A 17,348-nucleotide genomic window follows, 5' to 3' on the forward strand; every position below is an offset into this window, starting at 1 on the left:
GAGACTTTCAAGTTTATGTTAAAGACCATTTTAAGTGACCAACTCAAATATTTTAAATGAAACAAAGAGGACAGCTGGAGATGAGAATAAAATAACTTAATGACTGGTTCATAGGAGTTAAACAAAATTGACCCACTTTCAGGAAATAGCAAGTATCATGAAAATAAAATACATATCAGATATATGTATTAATTTGTCGTAATTATAAACACTGCAAAACATAAGTAATCCAAAAAAATGAATATAATTATAACAAAGAAAATAAAAAAGTATATTAGGAGACAAATGTTTGAGAAAATATTAAGAGACCTAATTATTATTTTTATAAAGAAAAGAAAAAAAAGTGTGTTAACTTCAAAGAATGAAAAACAGTTTATGCGCATTACGATAAATCCTTTTCAAATTGAGTTCATTTTATCTTTTCTTCTATATAAAAGATTTTAAAAAAGTACATTAATTCAATTTAAAAAAGATGTTCATGTAAAATTAGACATGATTCGATTTACAGCACGTGTTTTTTTTATATTTCTGACCGGTTTCAGATTTTCATCCAATATCAGAGACTGATCTACGCGTTTGGTGAAAAGTACAAAATTTTACTTCAATTGATAACGTTTCTGACACCAGCAACTCTTGAGTGAGTAAGGTATGTTGCTTGGTGTGTACATAATATAAAATACTTATATACATAAATACTTACTAAATTCACAAACAGGAAAACATTTTTATAAAAATATTAAAACAAAACTAATGAATATTAGTGGGAATTTAAAGTGTTCTGTATATTTTGTGTATAAGATTGTTAAGCAGCATATGAGCATAATTGTAGCATAAGCTTTACTTAATTTTATTAAAATGTTTTACTATTTAAGAACTTTAAAAGTATCTATCTAGCTCACTTAATCAGCAAGTGCAGAGTGTGGCAGAATAAGGGTAAGTTCGAATGTTTGCACCAAAGTCAACCTCTGATTATGTTTGAACTTACAAAACCTATAAGAAATATAAAGAATCATGTATTCTTATGACATAAAATCTACTAGGAGCACAGGGGGATTCAACCACATTTGAAAATATTTTCAATTCATATCACAGAATTAAAGATTTCAACTTAAAAACAGTTGTATTTGTTGAGTGACAGGAAGTCTGCAAATATGACAGTTGTACAAACTTGAAGAGCAATTGCTGCAGCAAGAGTGACCACATTTGAAAACTCTGTTTACTCTTCGTTCCAAACATATATTACAAGTTATACGTTCTTCTAATGACTTTACTTGCATATCCAAATAGCGGATGCGATCAATTGTTGGCCGCTGATCCCTCGGGATGTACTGAACTTCACTGCCATCTACAAATTTGAAGACAGTTAAACTTCTTAATTTTTTTAAATTTATTTAAAGATAATATTACGTATTAATCAAGAAGGAATTACACTAGCAAATTAAAAAAAAAAATCAACTTTTCAAACTTAATTCATACGACATTGATATAAAAATATTTTAGATTCGTTACCTCTAATATTTTATCAAAAAAAAGTAAGCAGTTTATTACGCTCTAACTTATAATTCAATAAGAAAAAAAGTATGTAATACTCTGCTTAAAAGGACCAACCTGGAGCAACTCTTTTTGAGATGATTTCACTACATGTGCAACACTTTCTGAGTCTTGCAGAGCAATCTATGCATACAATTTTATGACCACAAGGCTCTAATGTGCATATATCCTCATTCTCGGAACAGACGAAACATTCACCAGCTTCAGTCATCCGCAGACTTTCCCTAAGAAATCACCTAATTGTTAGAAATTTTTAAAACAAGTTAAAACTTTTACTTCATACTCTAGAAAAAGCTTTCATACATATATATAAATTTTACTCAGATTCAATGTATATTTGTTATATTTGTCGCCGAACGCGTTTCAACGCTCAATGTGGAATTCTTGCCCATCCTCGCGATGTTAAGGGTTTGAGTGGCATCTCTTATTAGCAAAGCGAAACCTGCAATGACCACCAACGTAGGCACATGCGACTCCTAACTAAGGTAAAGGGAGTTCTGTGGTGCGGAACCGTGCACAGAAAATAAAACGTTTACTTCGACGTCCAAATACTGAATGCGATTTTACCCAGTCAAGAAATTGCTTCTAACTTTTGGGATCTTTTTAGGGATGGAAAATATTTAACTTAAATTACAATTATTAAGGAGAGTGAGTAAATCTTTTATTACCTCTTTTCATAGAATATAATTAAGAGGTTTGTTTTCCAAAATATTGAAATTTGATAGGGGATGGATTAGCTATTCTAAAAAATTAAATACCGCGGACAAGATCTCCGATTTCTTAAGTTACAGAAGGAAAGAGAAGCTAGCTTTTCTTTATGCTTATAAAAAATTATTATAAATCAATGTACTGACCTACAACGGACACAAAAAAAGTTAGCTGTAATTCCTATTGGGTTAACACTAGCAGGTTCTTCTTCTGCATCAACTTCTTGGTTCGACACTATTTGAACTGCTTCTGGATTAAGTGTCCACACAATGTTATTCGCATATCTTACACGAAGATCTCCTTTATCTGTCACCTCTGTAACTTCACCTGGTAATTGCATCGACTAAAAAGCTAGGTGTAAATATTTTGCCAAACTCGAAAATTTAAATGAAAAATTAATTATACTAATCTCTTACTTCACTCATTTTAGGAGTGTACCCTCCATGTCCTTCTTGAATCATGCGAAGTACATTTAAGGGCACTTTCACTTTCACTACCTGCCCAACTTGAAAGCTATTAGCTTCTTCTCTTGCTTCTGTAGGGCCCATAACTGGCACTGAAACCAATAAGGGTGAACCTTTATTCATCAAAACCCTGGTTTCTTTATTGAAATTTATTATATTTAATTTAAATGTAACACAATTTAACAAATTTTAACAACAAATTTAATTTAAATTTAACACATTAGGAAGTTGAACCTATAAAATTGCACACATCCAAACCACAGATTTTAGAAATTTAAATTCTGTTTAAAATAAAAATGTATGAAAGCTGCTTACAACAAAATTTTAGGTCTACAAAGATTTTCGTCAACAAGGGTGTGTTCTGAATGAATGCTATGGGATAGGGACATTAACATCCCCGTAAAAGTGTCTTGCCCTGTCCAAGGAAAGTAAGGAAGTACATTTTTTGAATGCTCTAGGCAGTTTGAAAAAAAAAATAAAAGTTTTTAACGATACTAAATACTAAATGATTTCCAATTAGATTTCTACAGAACACAGTGCAGCATGACTTAAGTATGTACCACTTATCACTAACTCAAAATGTCCTTTACAATGCAATGATTGTACTTACTTATTCCTTTATTGTTTAAACAAAAATTCCTCACTCAAACTCACAGACTTAAGTTATTAGTAATATTCAGCTGATTAGTGACACATTCACGATACCCGAAAGTTCCAAAGCTGATTGTTTAGATTACAGAATCCGTATTTAGCAATTTAATTTTTGTATAATCAATTCAACATCAGTCAGTAGTGCAGCCACAAGAAAAGGTTAGTTTGCAGTGACGGTAAAAACAAAATTATTTTAACAATAAAAGTGACTAATATAACGATAATAGAAGTAGTTATTTGTACAAGTTTTACAGCTACAGATACAGTCTAAAAGAAACACTTATTTTAAGGAACCTCCGTCTGCTGGAATTACATAACATCACGAAATTATAACATATATTAAAATAATGAATACAAATTTTATTTAATATTTCTTAAAAAATAACAATTTTTTGGTTTTGCGGAAGAAACTTAACCACACACTCTATTTAAACTTTAAAAAAAAATATCCTAGCCTCTGTGTTACCAGGGGCCCCCTCGGAGTAAGAAGTCTTTCACAGTTAAATCGGGCTTCCAACCTTCTCAGAAGACATTCATGAATGTTGAATTAAATCTTTAGAATAGAACACAATTAGTCTTTTAATTTGGAGTCATTTTCAGAATATCTGAGTTGGGCTTTCCGAGAGAAAAAATGTACCGGAGTGTCGGCTTCCTTCTCTTCTTAGAACTCAGTTGTAAATGAAGAAGGGCTTGGATTTCTTTTGATCTGGGAATGTTCCGTGAGTATTATCAGGTATGGCTGTCTAAAATTCTTTATAATATTTATGAGAGCAATATGGGGAAGGGAGAGTTATTTCATTACGGGGGATGCTGCAGGTTTTCACCCGGCACTACTAGGGGCATAAAATCCAATCAAAGGTCGCAGAGAAGATTGCGCCTTTAAACAAATTAGATTTGGATTGCACTCAAAACAAAGGCTTGCTTAGCATTTCGTTTTTTATTTTCCTTCTTGATTATCACTTTCAAAAGGGTAAAAGGTTTTGTATGTTAAAAATCTAAGACTAACTGGCCATTGTCTACTTTACATTTACAGTTCATCCGTAGTTGGGGTTACTCGGATTCTAGTCGAATGTTCATTTTTTTTAGAACTTAGAATAAAGCCAATTAATTATGCATACCTTAGCATAATTTTTACTGCAATAAAGGTATATTGCTCATGCTTTTTTACTCTAAAATCTACATATACGCAATTATTGCCATTGCAACCAATGAGGCTATTAACGTGAAAAACGTGTACGGAGAAAATTTCCACTGGCGAAATCCAATTCAGTTTTGAATGGTTTAACTACCTAGGTGATCGCTATATTTAGGCCACCTCCTTTTCAATTTTTTTATATTTTTGAGTGTCTGTAGATGGAATATTTTGTTTTGTTTCAACGAGTAGTTTGTTAAAGGTCTTTGTATACAGGAAAGATTAAATCGTAGTTTGGTTCGACAGTGATGTACCTTAACAGGTAATTTATATATATTGTGAAGGCAAATTGATTGGCGGACAAACTTTTTGATTATGGATTTGAAAATTTCTTATATCGTAGCAGTAATTTTCTCCGACAATTAATCACCTTGTATTTTTCAAGTTTAGTGTACAGGCTCCAAATGAAGTCTGAGGATACAAGTAAGGAGTCCATTATTCAAGGTGATTGGTTTAAAGAGACGGGCTATTATGCACAATTTTTCGCGGCGTATTTTACTATTCAAGGCACCCATCTTAGAAAAATATTTTTTAAAGGTTTTTATGTCCTTAAATGACTTTTTTTAACAAGGTGGATTTTCATTGCACATAAAATGTAACAGGTACTTACTTACCTTACAAAAAAAAAAACTTGGGAACATTGTATAACTGTCACATGTAGTTTTAGATTTTAATGCGCACCACATCAAGAAATGTTTTCTTTGATTCAGTACTGGAATAAATTTACTTCTTAGTTATTTTATAATGATTTGAAGCAAATCATTAATGTTATTAAATTTGGTGATAGGAAGATTTTATTTTAAGTTTTCACCGAAAAACACGTTTTGAGTTCCCCTGGGTAACAATAGATAGTTTTAAAAAATAATCTGAAAATCGGAGAAAGTTTAAATTTGATGTTTTAATCATTCTAAATTCCAATAATTTTTTTTTAACTCTGATCACTCACTTAAATTTTATTAATTTTTAATGCCAACTTTGGATTTGCATTAATGGAGGCAACGCTTGAAAGCCCAGCTTGCATCAGTTGTCTAAGGATAATAAACACAGAATATCCCTTTTACAAATACTTAACTGTAATTAATTAAATTTAACATAACTAAATCACAACATAAATAGAAAATATCATTCTTACAAATATTTCACAATATGTTAGCTATTCTTTAAATAATTTGTTCCATTTGAACACTTAGCTCCTGAGCACGAAGAACGAAATTTACAAAAATGTTTCAGGAGCCATCTTTCTATTTGTATTTTCTTAATATTTAGGCAGTTTGCTTTAATTGCGAAAGTAAGTGAAGCATTTTCAAACAATATGTACTGGAACATTATCAAACTGTGATTTGTACAAAATAAATACATTCAGTCCATACATGTGATATTTAAAACTGTACCTACTTTTAAAAAATCAAACTGCCCTAAATATACATAACTGTGTAAACGATACAGTCAATTATTTAAAAGTTCCTGAAAGGAGGAACTTATCAGTCTATAACTCATCATGTTCTTCATCTTGATTTTCTTCAGCTTCTTCATCCGCTGGCAATTCATGATCACTTTCCTGAGATTCGTCCTCATCATCTTCCTCTTCTACCTATGTGGGTCAAATAATTCAATTCAAATAATCATTTCATTTCATCATTTCAAATAATTTAATTTTCATCCTCAAAGAGAATATCTCGAAACAGATCGTAACTACCAGTTTTCTACACTATTGCAAACTACAATAAGCTCTCACCTTCTCATCAGGAGAAATATTTAAAGTTTTTCTCAACAATGTTTCAACACTCTGGGCAAATTCTGCGGTGTCTTGAAGCATATATCCTGATCTAAGCGTAGCTGTAAAATAAAAATAATTTCCTGAGGTAACCGAATTAAGTTTTAAATTATTAATCATAAGTAAATTTTAACAGTTAGAACTAAATTACTGTGGAAGTAAGTGTGGTGCGAGATGGTAACATAAGTAAAGCCAAAATGATTAATCTACCTATGATGATGGATGTAAGACCGAAATTGGTCAGGAATACAATAAACATGCATGCAACGACGGATAAAATAAAAAAAGTGACCAAGTGATTGGGAAAAGTGATCCAAATATATACCTGGGTTGTAAATGTTATATCTGTATAAACATGGTCCTAAACCTAACCACCTAAAATAAAACATAGCAGCCTTTTATGGTGGTTTTTCTATGGTGTAAAAATGATTCTGTATTGTTATTAATTAAAATTGATTGAGAAGTATTTATTAGAGAAACTGAGAAAAGTTAAATATGGTCTCGCAAAATTCTGTTCGATTATATGTTGAAAATTCATGGAGTGGATAATTAAAATCAATTTTATTAAAAATTGAAATTAAATCAATTCGGCGATTAAAATTAAAGTTGAATTAAACTCTCAGATTTAATCATAACTGTTCAAATTGGATTAAATCAGTTTGAAAAACGATTTAATATAATCTTTAGTTTATTAAAGTCTGAAAATTAAAAAAAAAAATCGATTAAAAAATTTAATTATTAATTTTAAGCAGTAAGTCCATAAAATTTAATGCTACTTTTTTTTTCGAAAAAGGTAAAGAATTACAAGAAACTATTAAGTCGATGAAGGATCACCTCCAGATTTACGGCCATTCGCATTAAGATCGACATTTTGTTAGATAGTTAATAACGATTATTAAATGTTAGGAAGAGGAAATCACACGCAATTACAAAAAAACAAATCGAGTCAAATATTCACTACATTGAATTTATGAATTAATCATGTCAGACGAGAAAAATATATGCAGTTGTTTACCAGTTCTGAACATGAGGAGAGAAATTGTTTTTGCTTCTTCATCATCTGGATCTGATTGGACCCTATTTAGAAGATGCCTGATAAGTGGATGTCTGGGATTGATTTCCAACATTTTTTTCTGATTCAGATAGTAACTCCTTTCTACACCATCACTCTTTTGATGTGCATTTGATATTGCTAAACGTTCCATATTTCCACTCCAACCAAACATTGATGCTACTAATGCGCACGGAGAATCGGTTAATCGTGAAGACACAGCTGCTTTAGAAATCTGAAAAATTCATGAAATTAATTCATTAATTATCCTTACAATACTTTTAATTCCAAATTTATACTTATATTTAAAACTTTAAAAATTCAGTATCAAAGTAATTTACAAGCAAACTCACACTTTTTATGAAGTAAAATAATTTACTAAAAATGGTTTTTATATTGTGCGTAAAAAGCTGTTTTTTAAATTAATTTACACTAGGAAAGAAATTAATATTTACTAATGTACCTTATCTTTAAGTGTCTTCTCTTGGAGCCAATTAATAAGGGGCTCAAATCTTTCTTTGGCCGCTTCTAGTTTGGCTTTGTCTTCCTGAAGAGTAAGACCTTCTTTGGCTACATTTTGGAATTTCTTACCCTCAAATTCTGGCAAAGCTGATAATGTATATTCATCAACAGCTTCCACTAAATAGAGAACTTCATAACCCTTTTTGAGCAACCTTTCTACAAAAGGAGATTTTTCGACCTAAGAAACAAATACAAAAATATACACCATTGTAATTAAAACAAAAATAGCAATATATTTTGCACAAAACGTTTGGTTAATATTAACAGAAAAATAATAATTTTATTATTAATAATAAATAAGGAGTTGCTTCTGATTTACTTGTAATGCAATATTCATAAAAAATACTAGCTTTTGCTGGACATTTCTAATATTGCTTACATTCTCATATTAACACTTGAGAAATAATGAAAACGCAACAATAAATAACAGTAACAACAGTAAAAACATATAAAAACAGTAACACCTCCTTTAGCGATGTCTTTACATTTTATATATATTCCACTATTTGTCACTCATAATATTTTCTTTTTAAAAAATGAATTCTTATTGGTACTCATCAGCATGTCCAGCAAAAGCTAGTATTTTATATAAATATTGCATTACATATAAATTATAAGTAACTCCTTAAATGAGTCTTATAAATTTTTGCTAACCCTAGTATTCAACGTCATTCAGCACAAAAGCTAAAACAATTGTTAAATCGTTATTTCAAAACGAAAAATAAGTAGGAAAAAAATTATGTAAGGAGATGACAAATTACTGAAATCTTAGATCAGATATACTGTAGAAAATGCTTGGTATAAAATTTCGGTAACCGTATTTGGTGTTGTGCGATAATATTTAGGATAAGTCCTAACGAGACAAGGCAGATATGGAGTCGAATAAGAAAATATTTTTAGGGATAAAAAAATCTTACTTCAGCTCTTGAGGAACCAGCCACATAGTAAATGTGTTCCTGTTTAGCCTTCATTCTCGAAACGTATTCAGCCAAAGAAGTAAACCCTTCTCCATATGAAGAATGGAATCTAAGGAGCTTGGCCAATCTGGTTCTATTTGCAGGATCTTCAATTATACCTAGTTTTATGCTAAAAAATAATTTGAACTTTACTTGTTTTGCAAATTAATTTTTTTGTCTACTTAATAGATTAGTCTATTTTAATATATGTAATATGTCGTATTATAGTAACTAAATTGCAAAATACGCACTTTGTTGAGTATTCTTTCCAAAATTTTTCCATGTCTTCTTTATTGAGTTTTTTAAACATATCGAGAGCTTTTCTTACTAATTTCTTCTTAATGACTTTAAGAAGTTTATGTTGCTGCAAAGTCTCTCGGGATACATTGAGAGGAAGATCGTCTGAATCTACAACTCCACGCAAAAATGCCAAGTACTTAGGTAGTAGGTCAGTAAATTCATCTGTTATGAATACCCTTCGAACATAAAGCTAAAAAAAGAAAAAGAAAAAAGTGAACAAAATATTTAAAACTTCTAAAAAGATAATTACAAAGTATTATTAGATTCTAAAAAATATATATCCCTAAAATCATTAAAACTAAACGTGTTTTCTTACAATGAAGGCAATAGCATGGAAAAATTGATAAAAAAAAAAAAAAAAAAACGTAAGGCACCAAAGTGCTTGCGATTGTAAAAATAAAATCGATAATAATAAGTAGGGAAGTCCCGGGTTCGAATCCAGCTGCTGACCCTTAGATTTTTTCTTCCTAAAAGCTTCTTACAGCTCACTGTCCAGTGATAGACAGTGTTGTCTGTAACGTGAGAACACTGTCCGGTGGCTGGCAGTTCACTAAAAAAAAGCTACGGGTGCTAATAACCTTAGATGTTGACGCGATCAAGTAAATATAATAATAATAATAAAAAGTATATTGATAATTATTCTAATAATCTAATAAAATTTTAATGAATAATTCTAATAAATTCGTTACAATAATTTCATTGTTTTACAATTTGGAAGAGAGTAAAGAAACATATTCAAACAAAGAGGGTATACAAGTAAATTAAATCACTACTTTAATAATTAAAGTAATGACAGAATATGCTACTTAAGAGTTTTTATCTATAAGTTCCAATAATATTCAAACAATTGCAGATGTTTTAACCATAAATTATTAAAACGTGTACCTTTATATTATCGGATATTGTGCCGTATCGGTTGAATGAATCTGAAGGTTGTGTCTCAGGTACAAAAAGTAAGGATTTGAAGGATACTTCTCCCTCAGCTACAAAATGGACATGCGCTAATGGTGCACTTTTATCTTTAGTCAATGATTTATAAAATTCACTATATTCTTCTTTCTCCACTTCTCCTGGCCTGAAAATTAAAAAAAATAACTAAGTAATAGTTACAATAATTAATTACATAAGTAAGGATTTCACTAGTTTTAGTTTTTCGAAGTTTTAACAATATTAAATGAACTTCTAACTTTTGTTCAATTTTGTATACATTATAAAAAAAATTGTTTTACTGTTAGGCCCCTGTTTTTCTTAGTTCAAATTTTCTTTAGCTCTTTTTAATCGGGAAAAGGAACTTTCAATAACTTGCAAGGTTAATTGAGTAGTAATAAGGGAGATAAATGAGGCGATATATTACTCCAGTTAGACGTCACACAATATCTTAATATCTTAATGGCAAGACTAAAATCATAATATGTAATCTTTAAAAAAGAACTGCAATTTGCAATCAATACTAAATAAATATTCTGATAAAATAAAATAAAAAGAATAAATGGTAAAATTGAGCGAAAACTTAACTGAACTTAATGAACTTAAATTAAGCACAAGAATGAAATGTACATTTTTATTTGGAAGTACAGTGGAGTCTCGGTTATCCGTCACCCTTTTATCCGTCTATTCCAATTAACCGTCACTTTCCTCAGTATTTAAAAATTAAAAAAAAAAAAAATTATTTTAAAAAGAAAACTTTTTAAAAATTTATTTTAAGTGTACAGAAATTTTAAAGAGTCCTTTAGCCTTAAAAAAAGAGTCCTTTTGTCTTAAAAAAAAAAAAATAATTTTTTAATGCGGGCTCTAATTTAAGATTAGTGACGGTCACAACTCCGTTCAACGCAGAGTGTGAATATTTTCTTTTGAGATTTTTTCCTTTGTCTTTTAGGTACATACCCGTGTCCATCATTCGACAGTTTGTGGGTTTTTTCCTAAAAAGATCAACCACAAACAAAACCGATTAGATGTCGCAGACATTGTATTCATTAATTTTAATACACAATAGAATGAATTGAATAAAGAAAGATACCTGACCTTTAAGGCTTAAGCGTATAAACGTATAAAATATCTATACCAGTTAATACAAAGTTTTATACACGTTAAACATAAGAATCTGTAAATTTTCCTGATTTTTTCCATTATCCATCTATTCGACCATCCGTCACGTGTCCGGTCCCGGTCATGACGGATAACCGAGACTCCACTGTATATAAATAGTATATCTGTAGACTGTATATCAATTTGTACCGTATAAATTATTTACACTACTTTTTTTTATGCTTTTGTAACATGAACTTATCTACTACTGAAATCTTTGAAGACTGAAGATAAATTATCTTCTTCTATTGTACATTAATAACTTGTCCAAAATGAAAATTGTCAAACGCAAAAGCTTTACCATAATTATTATTGTTAGTTTAATGAGATATTTATAAACTTAATGAATATTTATTTAATGCCTATTTACTACATTAAAAAAAATATTGTGCGGTCTACGGAATCAAGACTGAAAAATATCTTATGAATTAAAAATCAGAAAGAGGATATATATACTTACTTTCTGGTCCAAATTGGTTTGTTATCGTTGAGCTTTTCCCATTCCCAAACAGTCTTACTTACAGACTTGGTCTTTGGTTTATCTTCTTTTTCTTCTTCGACTATAGCTTCATCTTCTTTATCAGTATCCTGATCATCTTTAGCTTCTGCGCTCTCCTCTAACGGTTCTTCAACTGTAATTGTTTTATCTGCCCATAAATAAATAGGAAAGTTTATGAATTGCGAATATTTTTTAACTAGGTTGCGTAGTGTAGAAATTTCCAGATAATCTGTGGCTTCATCTTTAAGAAAGAGGCTGAAAGAGAGAAAGAAATAGAAACAAAAATTAGTTTTAGTTAATTTAGATAAAAAAGTATACTTTAATTAATTGATTCGATATTCAGATTTTTTTTTTTTGTGCCCAAAACGATTCAGTATTAAATGCATTTATTGATAAATTTCCCTCTTTTTCTTGTTTATATATATAAATATATACATATATGCTGGAGATAGTACAAAAGCAGAAAACTTATGCTAAAAAATAGGTCAGAAAAGACATTGGCCATAACCCCTGATAATTCAAAAGTATTATATTATTTATATAGAACTGAAGCTAAGCTCAGCTTAGCATATAACATCCTGAACAAGATGAGCATTCTGGAATCATCAAAATGATAAGGTTTTTCTTTTTTGTTCTATTACACAAAACTTTAGCAACACATTTAACATTTTTTAATTTCTTTTGTAGTAGATAATACGGTAATAGAACCGAATATAATACTAAATGACACTTTAAACGTTAGCATCCCCACTCCTCTCTCTGAGGTGAAATATAATTTTCCTGGAGAACCATTTCAAATAAAAGGCATAGCTTTGACGTTTAATGAGTGTGTTAAGTTTAAAGAAAATGATTTTAGCAAACCTTATAAAAGGGAGAAAAAAACAAATTGTAAAATACTACTTTCGGTTAAAATGATTTAAAAAGTCCCTAACAGGCCTCATATGGATACTCAAGCGAAATATAGTCTGGAGATTTTTTGAAACTGAGCTAGTCTTTTCACTTAGTATGCAAATTCAAACATTTTCCAATAAACCAGTATATAAAGGGTGTTCATTTTAGGACGGCTCAAATGCATTTCATGCTTAAACGGTTGATCTGAGCAAAAAATGGTAGAGGAAAAATTTGTTGCCCGTCACCTCTAGTTTCAGAATATGTGACTTGATTGGAGATTCCTGCCCGCATACACGGCTGACGCGCGACCAAAAGTGAGGGTTCGCAGTTGACCTTCTTTTTCATATATGTACACACTTTTAAAGAGTATAAAGAAACCGGAAACCGCAATTCAATATCTTCAAAATTAAAGGTGCTAGGCCATTTCAAAATCTGGTATTTATTAATCATATTTCAATTTTTTAACTTGTTATCAAAGAGAAAGAAGAGCACGCGATAGGTCATTTTTATGTATTTTTTCATCCCCTTTCTAATAAAAATATTGCCAAGGCAGTAAAGCTAGCATTCTTCTTAATATCCGGAAATAAGTCGTTTTCCGAGTGATTTTTCTAAGAAAAATACAAATGTTAAGGGCTTTAGATGTTCTCAAGCATACACAAGATGGCTAAAAATAAATTTTACATCTGTTACAAACAAGAAGGTTTAATAATTATTTGGTAATTTTGGAAGAGTTGCGTTTAATTACCAAAAAAATTGGAAACCTCCCGCCACATATTTAAGTGATCAATATCTTTCATATAAATAACCAAACTTATTCCTTAATTTATCAAATAACAGACTTTACTCAACTTGTGAAGCATTTGCTGTGCCTTCAAAGGTGCCTCCTCAGATACAGAGAGCAGTTGATAACCTGGCTTGCAAGCCAGAGGAGGCACCTTTGAAGGTCTTAAAATGAACACCCTATATAAATATATATCACTTTCAAGACTTCAAACGCATAATTATTTTAAATCTCGATGTAAAATTTGACAGGATCGCAATACTTCTTATCTCGTGAGAGAGAGAGCAAAAATGAAAACAAAAAGTTTTTTATAACAGTAAGTAAAAAAAGTAATTGGAAACATTTTTTGTCTTCTTTTTTTACGGAATCAGGGAAAAATTAAAATTATTCACCCAAATGATTGAAGAAATAAGATTAATAATTACAGTAATAATAATTATAAAAAAAAAAACCTTATTTGTGTGCCTCGCTTGAGTGTGTCTCCTCTAGGATCTTCAACAATTGAAAATGATGAAGCATCCGATTCCCATACATACTGCTTGTCGTCATTATGTTTTGAAGTAACCACAACTCGGTCAGCCACTAAAAAAATTGTAATTTTAAATAAGCGTTTCTAGCCTCGAAACCGCTGTAGTGGTAAAAAAAAAAAAGGAATAAAGTCTAAGAAGAATAAGACGAGCGTTTCTAAAACAAATTTCTAGTCTCTTAAATTCCTTTATATTATTTGTCCATAACGGCGATTCAACCGTGCGCCATTCAATTTCGAATTTTGTTAAATGTTCTATAATAATACTGTTTCATACATACAAAAGTTACACAGGTACAAAAACTTTACAATTAAACAGAAAAATCATCACCGATAAAAAAAAGGAATTTGTGAGACCGCGAAAGGATTTCCACTACAGCTATAAAATATAATTTTAGTATAATTTTGCAGAAAGATAAAGATTCTGGCGAAATAAATAATTTAAATAAGTTATTATCCCAAAATGAAGGGCTAATAATTTTGAATTAAAGTAAATAAATGAAACTAACCCAAAAAGCTTGAGTAGAAACCAACACCAAATTGACCAATCATATCTAAAGTATCTTGTCCACTCCCGGACTCCTGTATTTTGTTTAAAAATTCGGCTGTTCCAGACTTAGCAATTGTGCCTAAATTGTTCATGAGATCGTTCTTTGTCATTCCTATTCCTGAATCGGTAATATGAACAACTTTACCTTCTTTGTCCACCTAAAAAGTATGAAGCAATTAAAATTAACTTGAATTAAATAAAGTTGTGATGAGTACTAGAACACATTATGGTTATTTACATATATTTATATACTTTGTTGCCCGGATATTTGAATTAAGATTAAAACGTTAAGTTAAAAAATCTGAATGTATAGCGAGGAAGTAAAGCCTCAAGGTTTTCCATATAACAATGTTTCTTACAAAAGTGTAGATTAAGTAAGACAAGGATCAGAATTCCAGATTTAACCAAATTTTTGATAATTCGCCGTGAGGAGAGCGAACTTGTCCTTTTTATGGAACTTGCCAGGAGTCCCTGCAGGTATTACATCCTAACAAACTTATGCTGGCACCCACAACACTCTCACAACTCAAATTAAAGCCAGCAGAAATAACTGATGAGTACAACCATTCAAACAGCAGCTTATCACACTCTCATTTCTAACAAGAGCACTGACATACATACACTGTGCAAGCGACCACATTAGGGAGCCAAAATATATTTTTTGATCGCAGAGATAAGTTTAGTCCCTTTACAATCTTTAATCCTTTAATAATAAAACTAAATTGAACTTATTTCCAGTTCTTAAAATTATGCATTTTTTTTCTTTCCTGAAAATCAAGGGTGGAATATGAAATAAAACACCAAATTAACACTTCGAAACACTTTGTTACTCTTGGATTTTCGTATCCTACGAGTCACCACATTAGCTATTAACAGTGTAGTCAATGACGCAGCCCAAATGCTGGTAATGCACAAAAAAGCGCCTGGTGCCAACCTCCACGGATGCTCATTCAATAAAAACTACAATAACAAAACTCACAACTGACGGGGTATGTACTAATACATTATAATACAATGCACTAATATGAAGAAAAAAAACCGGGAGCTTCGTACTCTGAATTAATTTCGTAAAAATTACTGAATATCTGTAACGAACAATCCTTGCAGGCACAATTTGATAAAAAAACTAAATATTTTGCTAGTGCCACTTGCTTTAGAACTTGCTACAGCATTAATGCGCGTTAAGGTGTAAAAATTATAGCAGTGCATGCCACCAGTTGACTTGCCGGCTGACTAGCTAGTCGTTTGAGGCAGAATGTATCGAACATATATAAAATAATATTCTTACCTTTATCTTAATTGTTAACTCTTCATTAGTAGCTAAAACATTGCTTTCAGTTAATGACAGTAACCTAATCTTGTCTAAAGCGTCAGATGCGTTAGAAATTAACTCTCTCAAGAAAATCTATTAAAACAAAAAACAAAAAATATAAATTAAAAAATTAACTTGGAAAATAATGGGAAAGACAAGATTTTTTTTTGTAAGGAGTTTGAAACCAATTTTAAGATAGGTTATCTTTTTTTTAATCTAAAAACGTTTGTGAGTGCACTGCTCAGAACTGAATATCAGAAGGTTCAAATATAAAAAAACTAACCTCTTTATTTCTATAAAGCGAATTTATAATTAATTTCATCATCCTATTCACTTCAGCTTGGAATGCAAATTTTTCGGCTTTATCTCTCATTTCTTTTATTTGTGCTACGTTAAGACCATCCAATTTAATGGCTTCTTCTTCTCTTGAGACAACTTCATCGTCTGCAAAGTTTACTTAATAAAATTACTGAATTTTCTCAAAGCGAGACTATAAAACGTGATATTCGAAAATGTGATAAATAGAATAAAATAATTTAAGCTTAATTCTTAGTTAAACTGAACAATGTATCATCTTTCTCCATTTGGAAGTTGTTTGTACCAAATTTAATAACCGAACTATCACACATCCAACAATACTAAAAAACGGATGAAAAACAGTAACAAAGTGCAGCTATGAAGTAGATTTGAAGTATACCTGTTTTGGAACCAGTTCTGCTAGATCCAAGATCGGGTTCAACTGTTTCTTCCAGAACATCTTCGGCGCAAACAATCGCTAAAAGGAAAAGTAAATCGTTTGTTAAATAACTCAAATATTTAGCTCATTGGGTAATCTATGTACATTACAAGGAAGGTTATACAACATACCTATTAGTAACAACCCTAAACCTAAAAATAACAAGTTTTTCATCTTGGACACTCCACCAATATATAGCTAGACACTCCACTTTTTTATAGCACTGAGAAGTCTAAACTTACTTATACTTCTAGTTACTATCAATTACTATACGGCTAATAATCAAGAATGAATGCGGCTTCATGAAGTTCAACTTATGAACACGGTAACGGCCAATGAGAAGAATCCACGTAACCTGCGAACAGCCAATCATTTTCTTCCAAATATAAATATTTCCTCCAATCAACTTTTGTTATGTGTTCACATACAATCAGCTTAGGTAATCTAAGAGGCTTTGGCGCTGGTGAATTTTTGATGTTTTTGAACATAGGCAGGAATACAATCTTGTTCACATACTCTAATTGTTTATACTTTTTTTTTTTTATTGGTTACATAAATGATTGCTGAATATTCTGGTTTTTACAATTATTTCTTATTTTCCATTCAACGTATGTTTTGAATGAATAGGAAGCGGTATATTGATTATTAGTTTAACTGTTGACGCAAAAGGTGGCAGAATAAAGTGTAATCAGTTATTATTATTTGAGACTTTAAATTTAAAAAATTCGAAAGCATTAACAGAAAATGCGACATATATTGGTAATTTTTCTTTTTGAGCTTGAAGAGTTTCTAGTAAAAA

The 17,348-nt window shown here is 30.6% G+C and overlaps 2 protein-coding genes across 2 annotated transcripts; both read right to left on the reverse strand.

The window, feature by feature from the left end:
• Positions 1-153: 153 nt before the first annotated feature.
• Positions 154-3,641, reverse strand: LOC141450492 (E3 ubiquitin-protein ligase MIB2-like). The gene is made up of 5 exons (XM_074120993.1): positions 3,334-3,641; positions 2,676-2,815; positions 2,406-2,602; positions 1,609-1,775; positions 154-1,345 (listed from the first exon to the last, which is right to left on the reverse strand). Coding segments are annotated over exons 1-5 (747 nt in total). The 5' UTR covers positions 3,335-3,641; the 3' UTR covers positions 154-1,103.
• A 1,976-nt stretch (positions 3,642-5,617) lies between these two features.
• Positions 5,618-16,870, reverse strand: Gp93 (heat shock protein 90 Gp93). Its single transcript, XM_074120986.1, has 14 exons — positions 16,681-16,870; positions 16,511-16,588; positions 16,097-16,257; positions 15,790-15,906; positions 14,461-14,659; positions 13,878-14,007; positions 11,715-12,008; positions 10,055-10,244; positions 9,121-9,359; positions 8,831-8,999; positions 7,855-8,091; positions 7,356-7,626; positions 6,302-6,402; positions 5,618-6,157 (listed from the first exon to the last, which is right to left on the reverse strand). Exons 1-14 carry the CDS (start codon positions 16,721-16,723, stop codon positions 6,053-6,055), a joined length of 2,334 nt encoding a protein of 777 aa, XP_073977087.1. The 5' UTR covers positions 16,724-16,870; the 3' UTR covers positions 5,618-6,052.
• Between the last annotated feature and the right edge of the window lie 478 nt (positions 16,871-17,348).

This window comes from Rhodnius prolixus, unplaced genomic scaffold, assembly GCF_049639745.1.
Source record: "Rhodnius prolixus isolate KJV_2025 unplaced genomic scaffold, Rpr scaffold_2, whole genome shotgun sequence".
NCBI lineage: Eukaryota > Metazoa > Arthropoda > Insecta > Hemiptera > Reduviidae > Rhodnius > Rhodnius prolixus.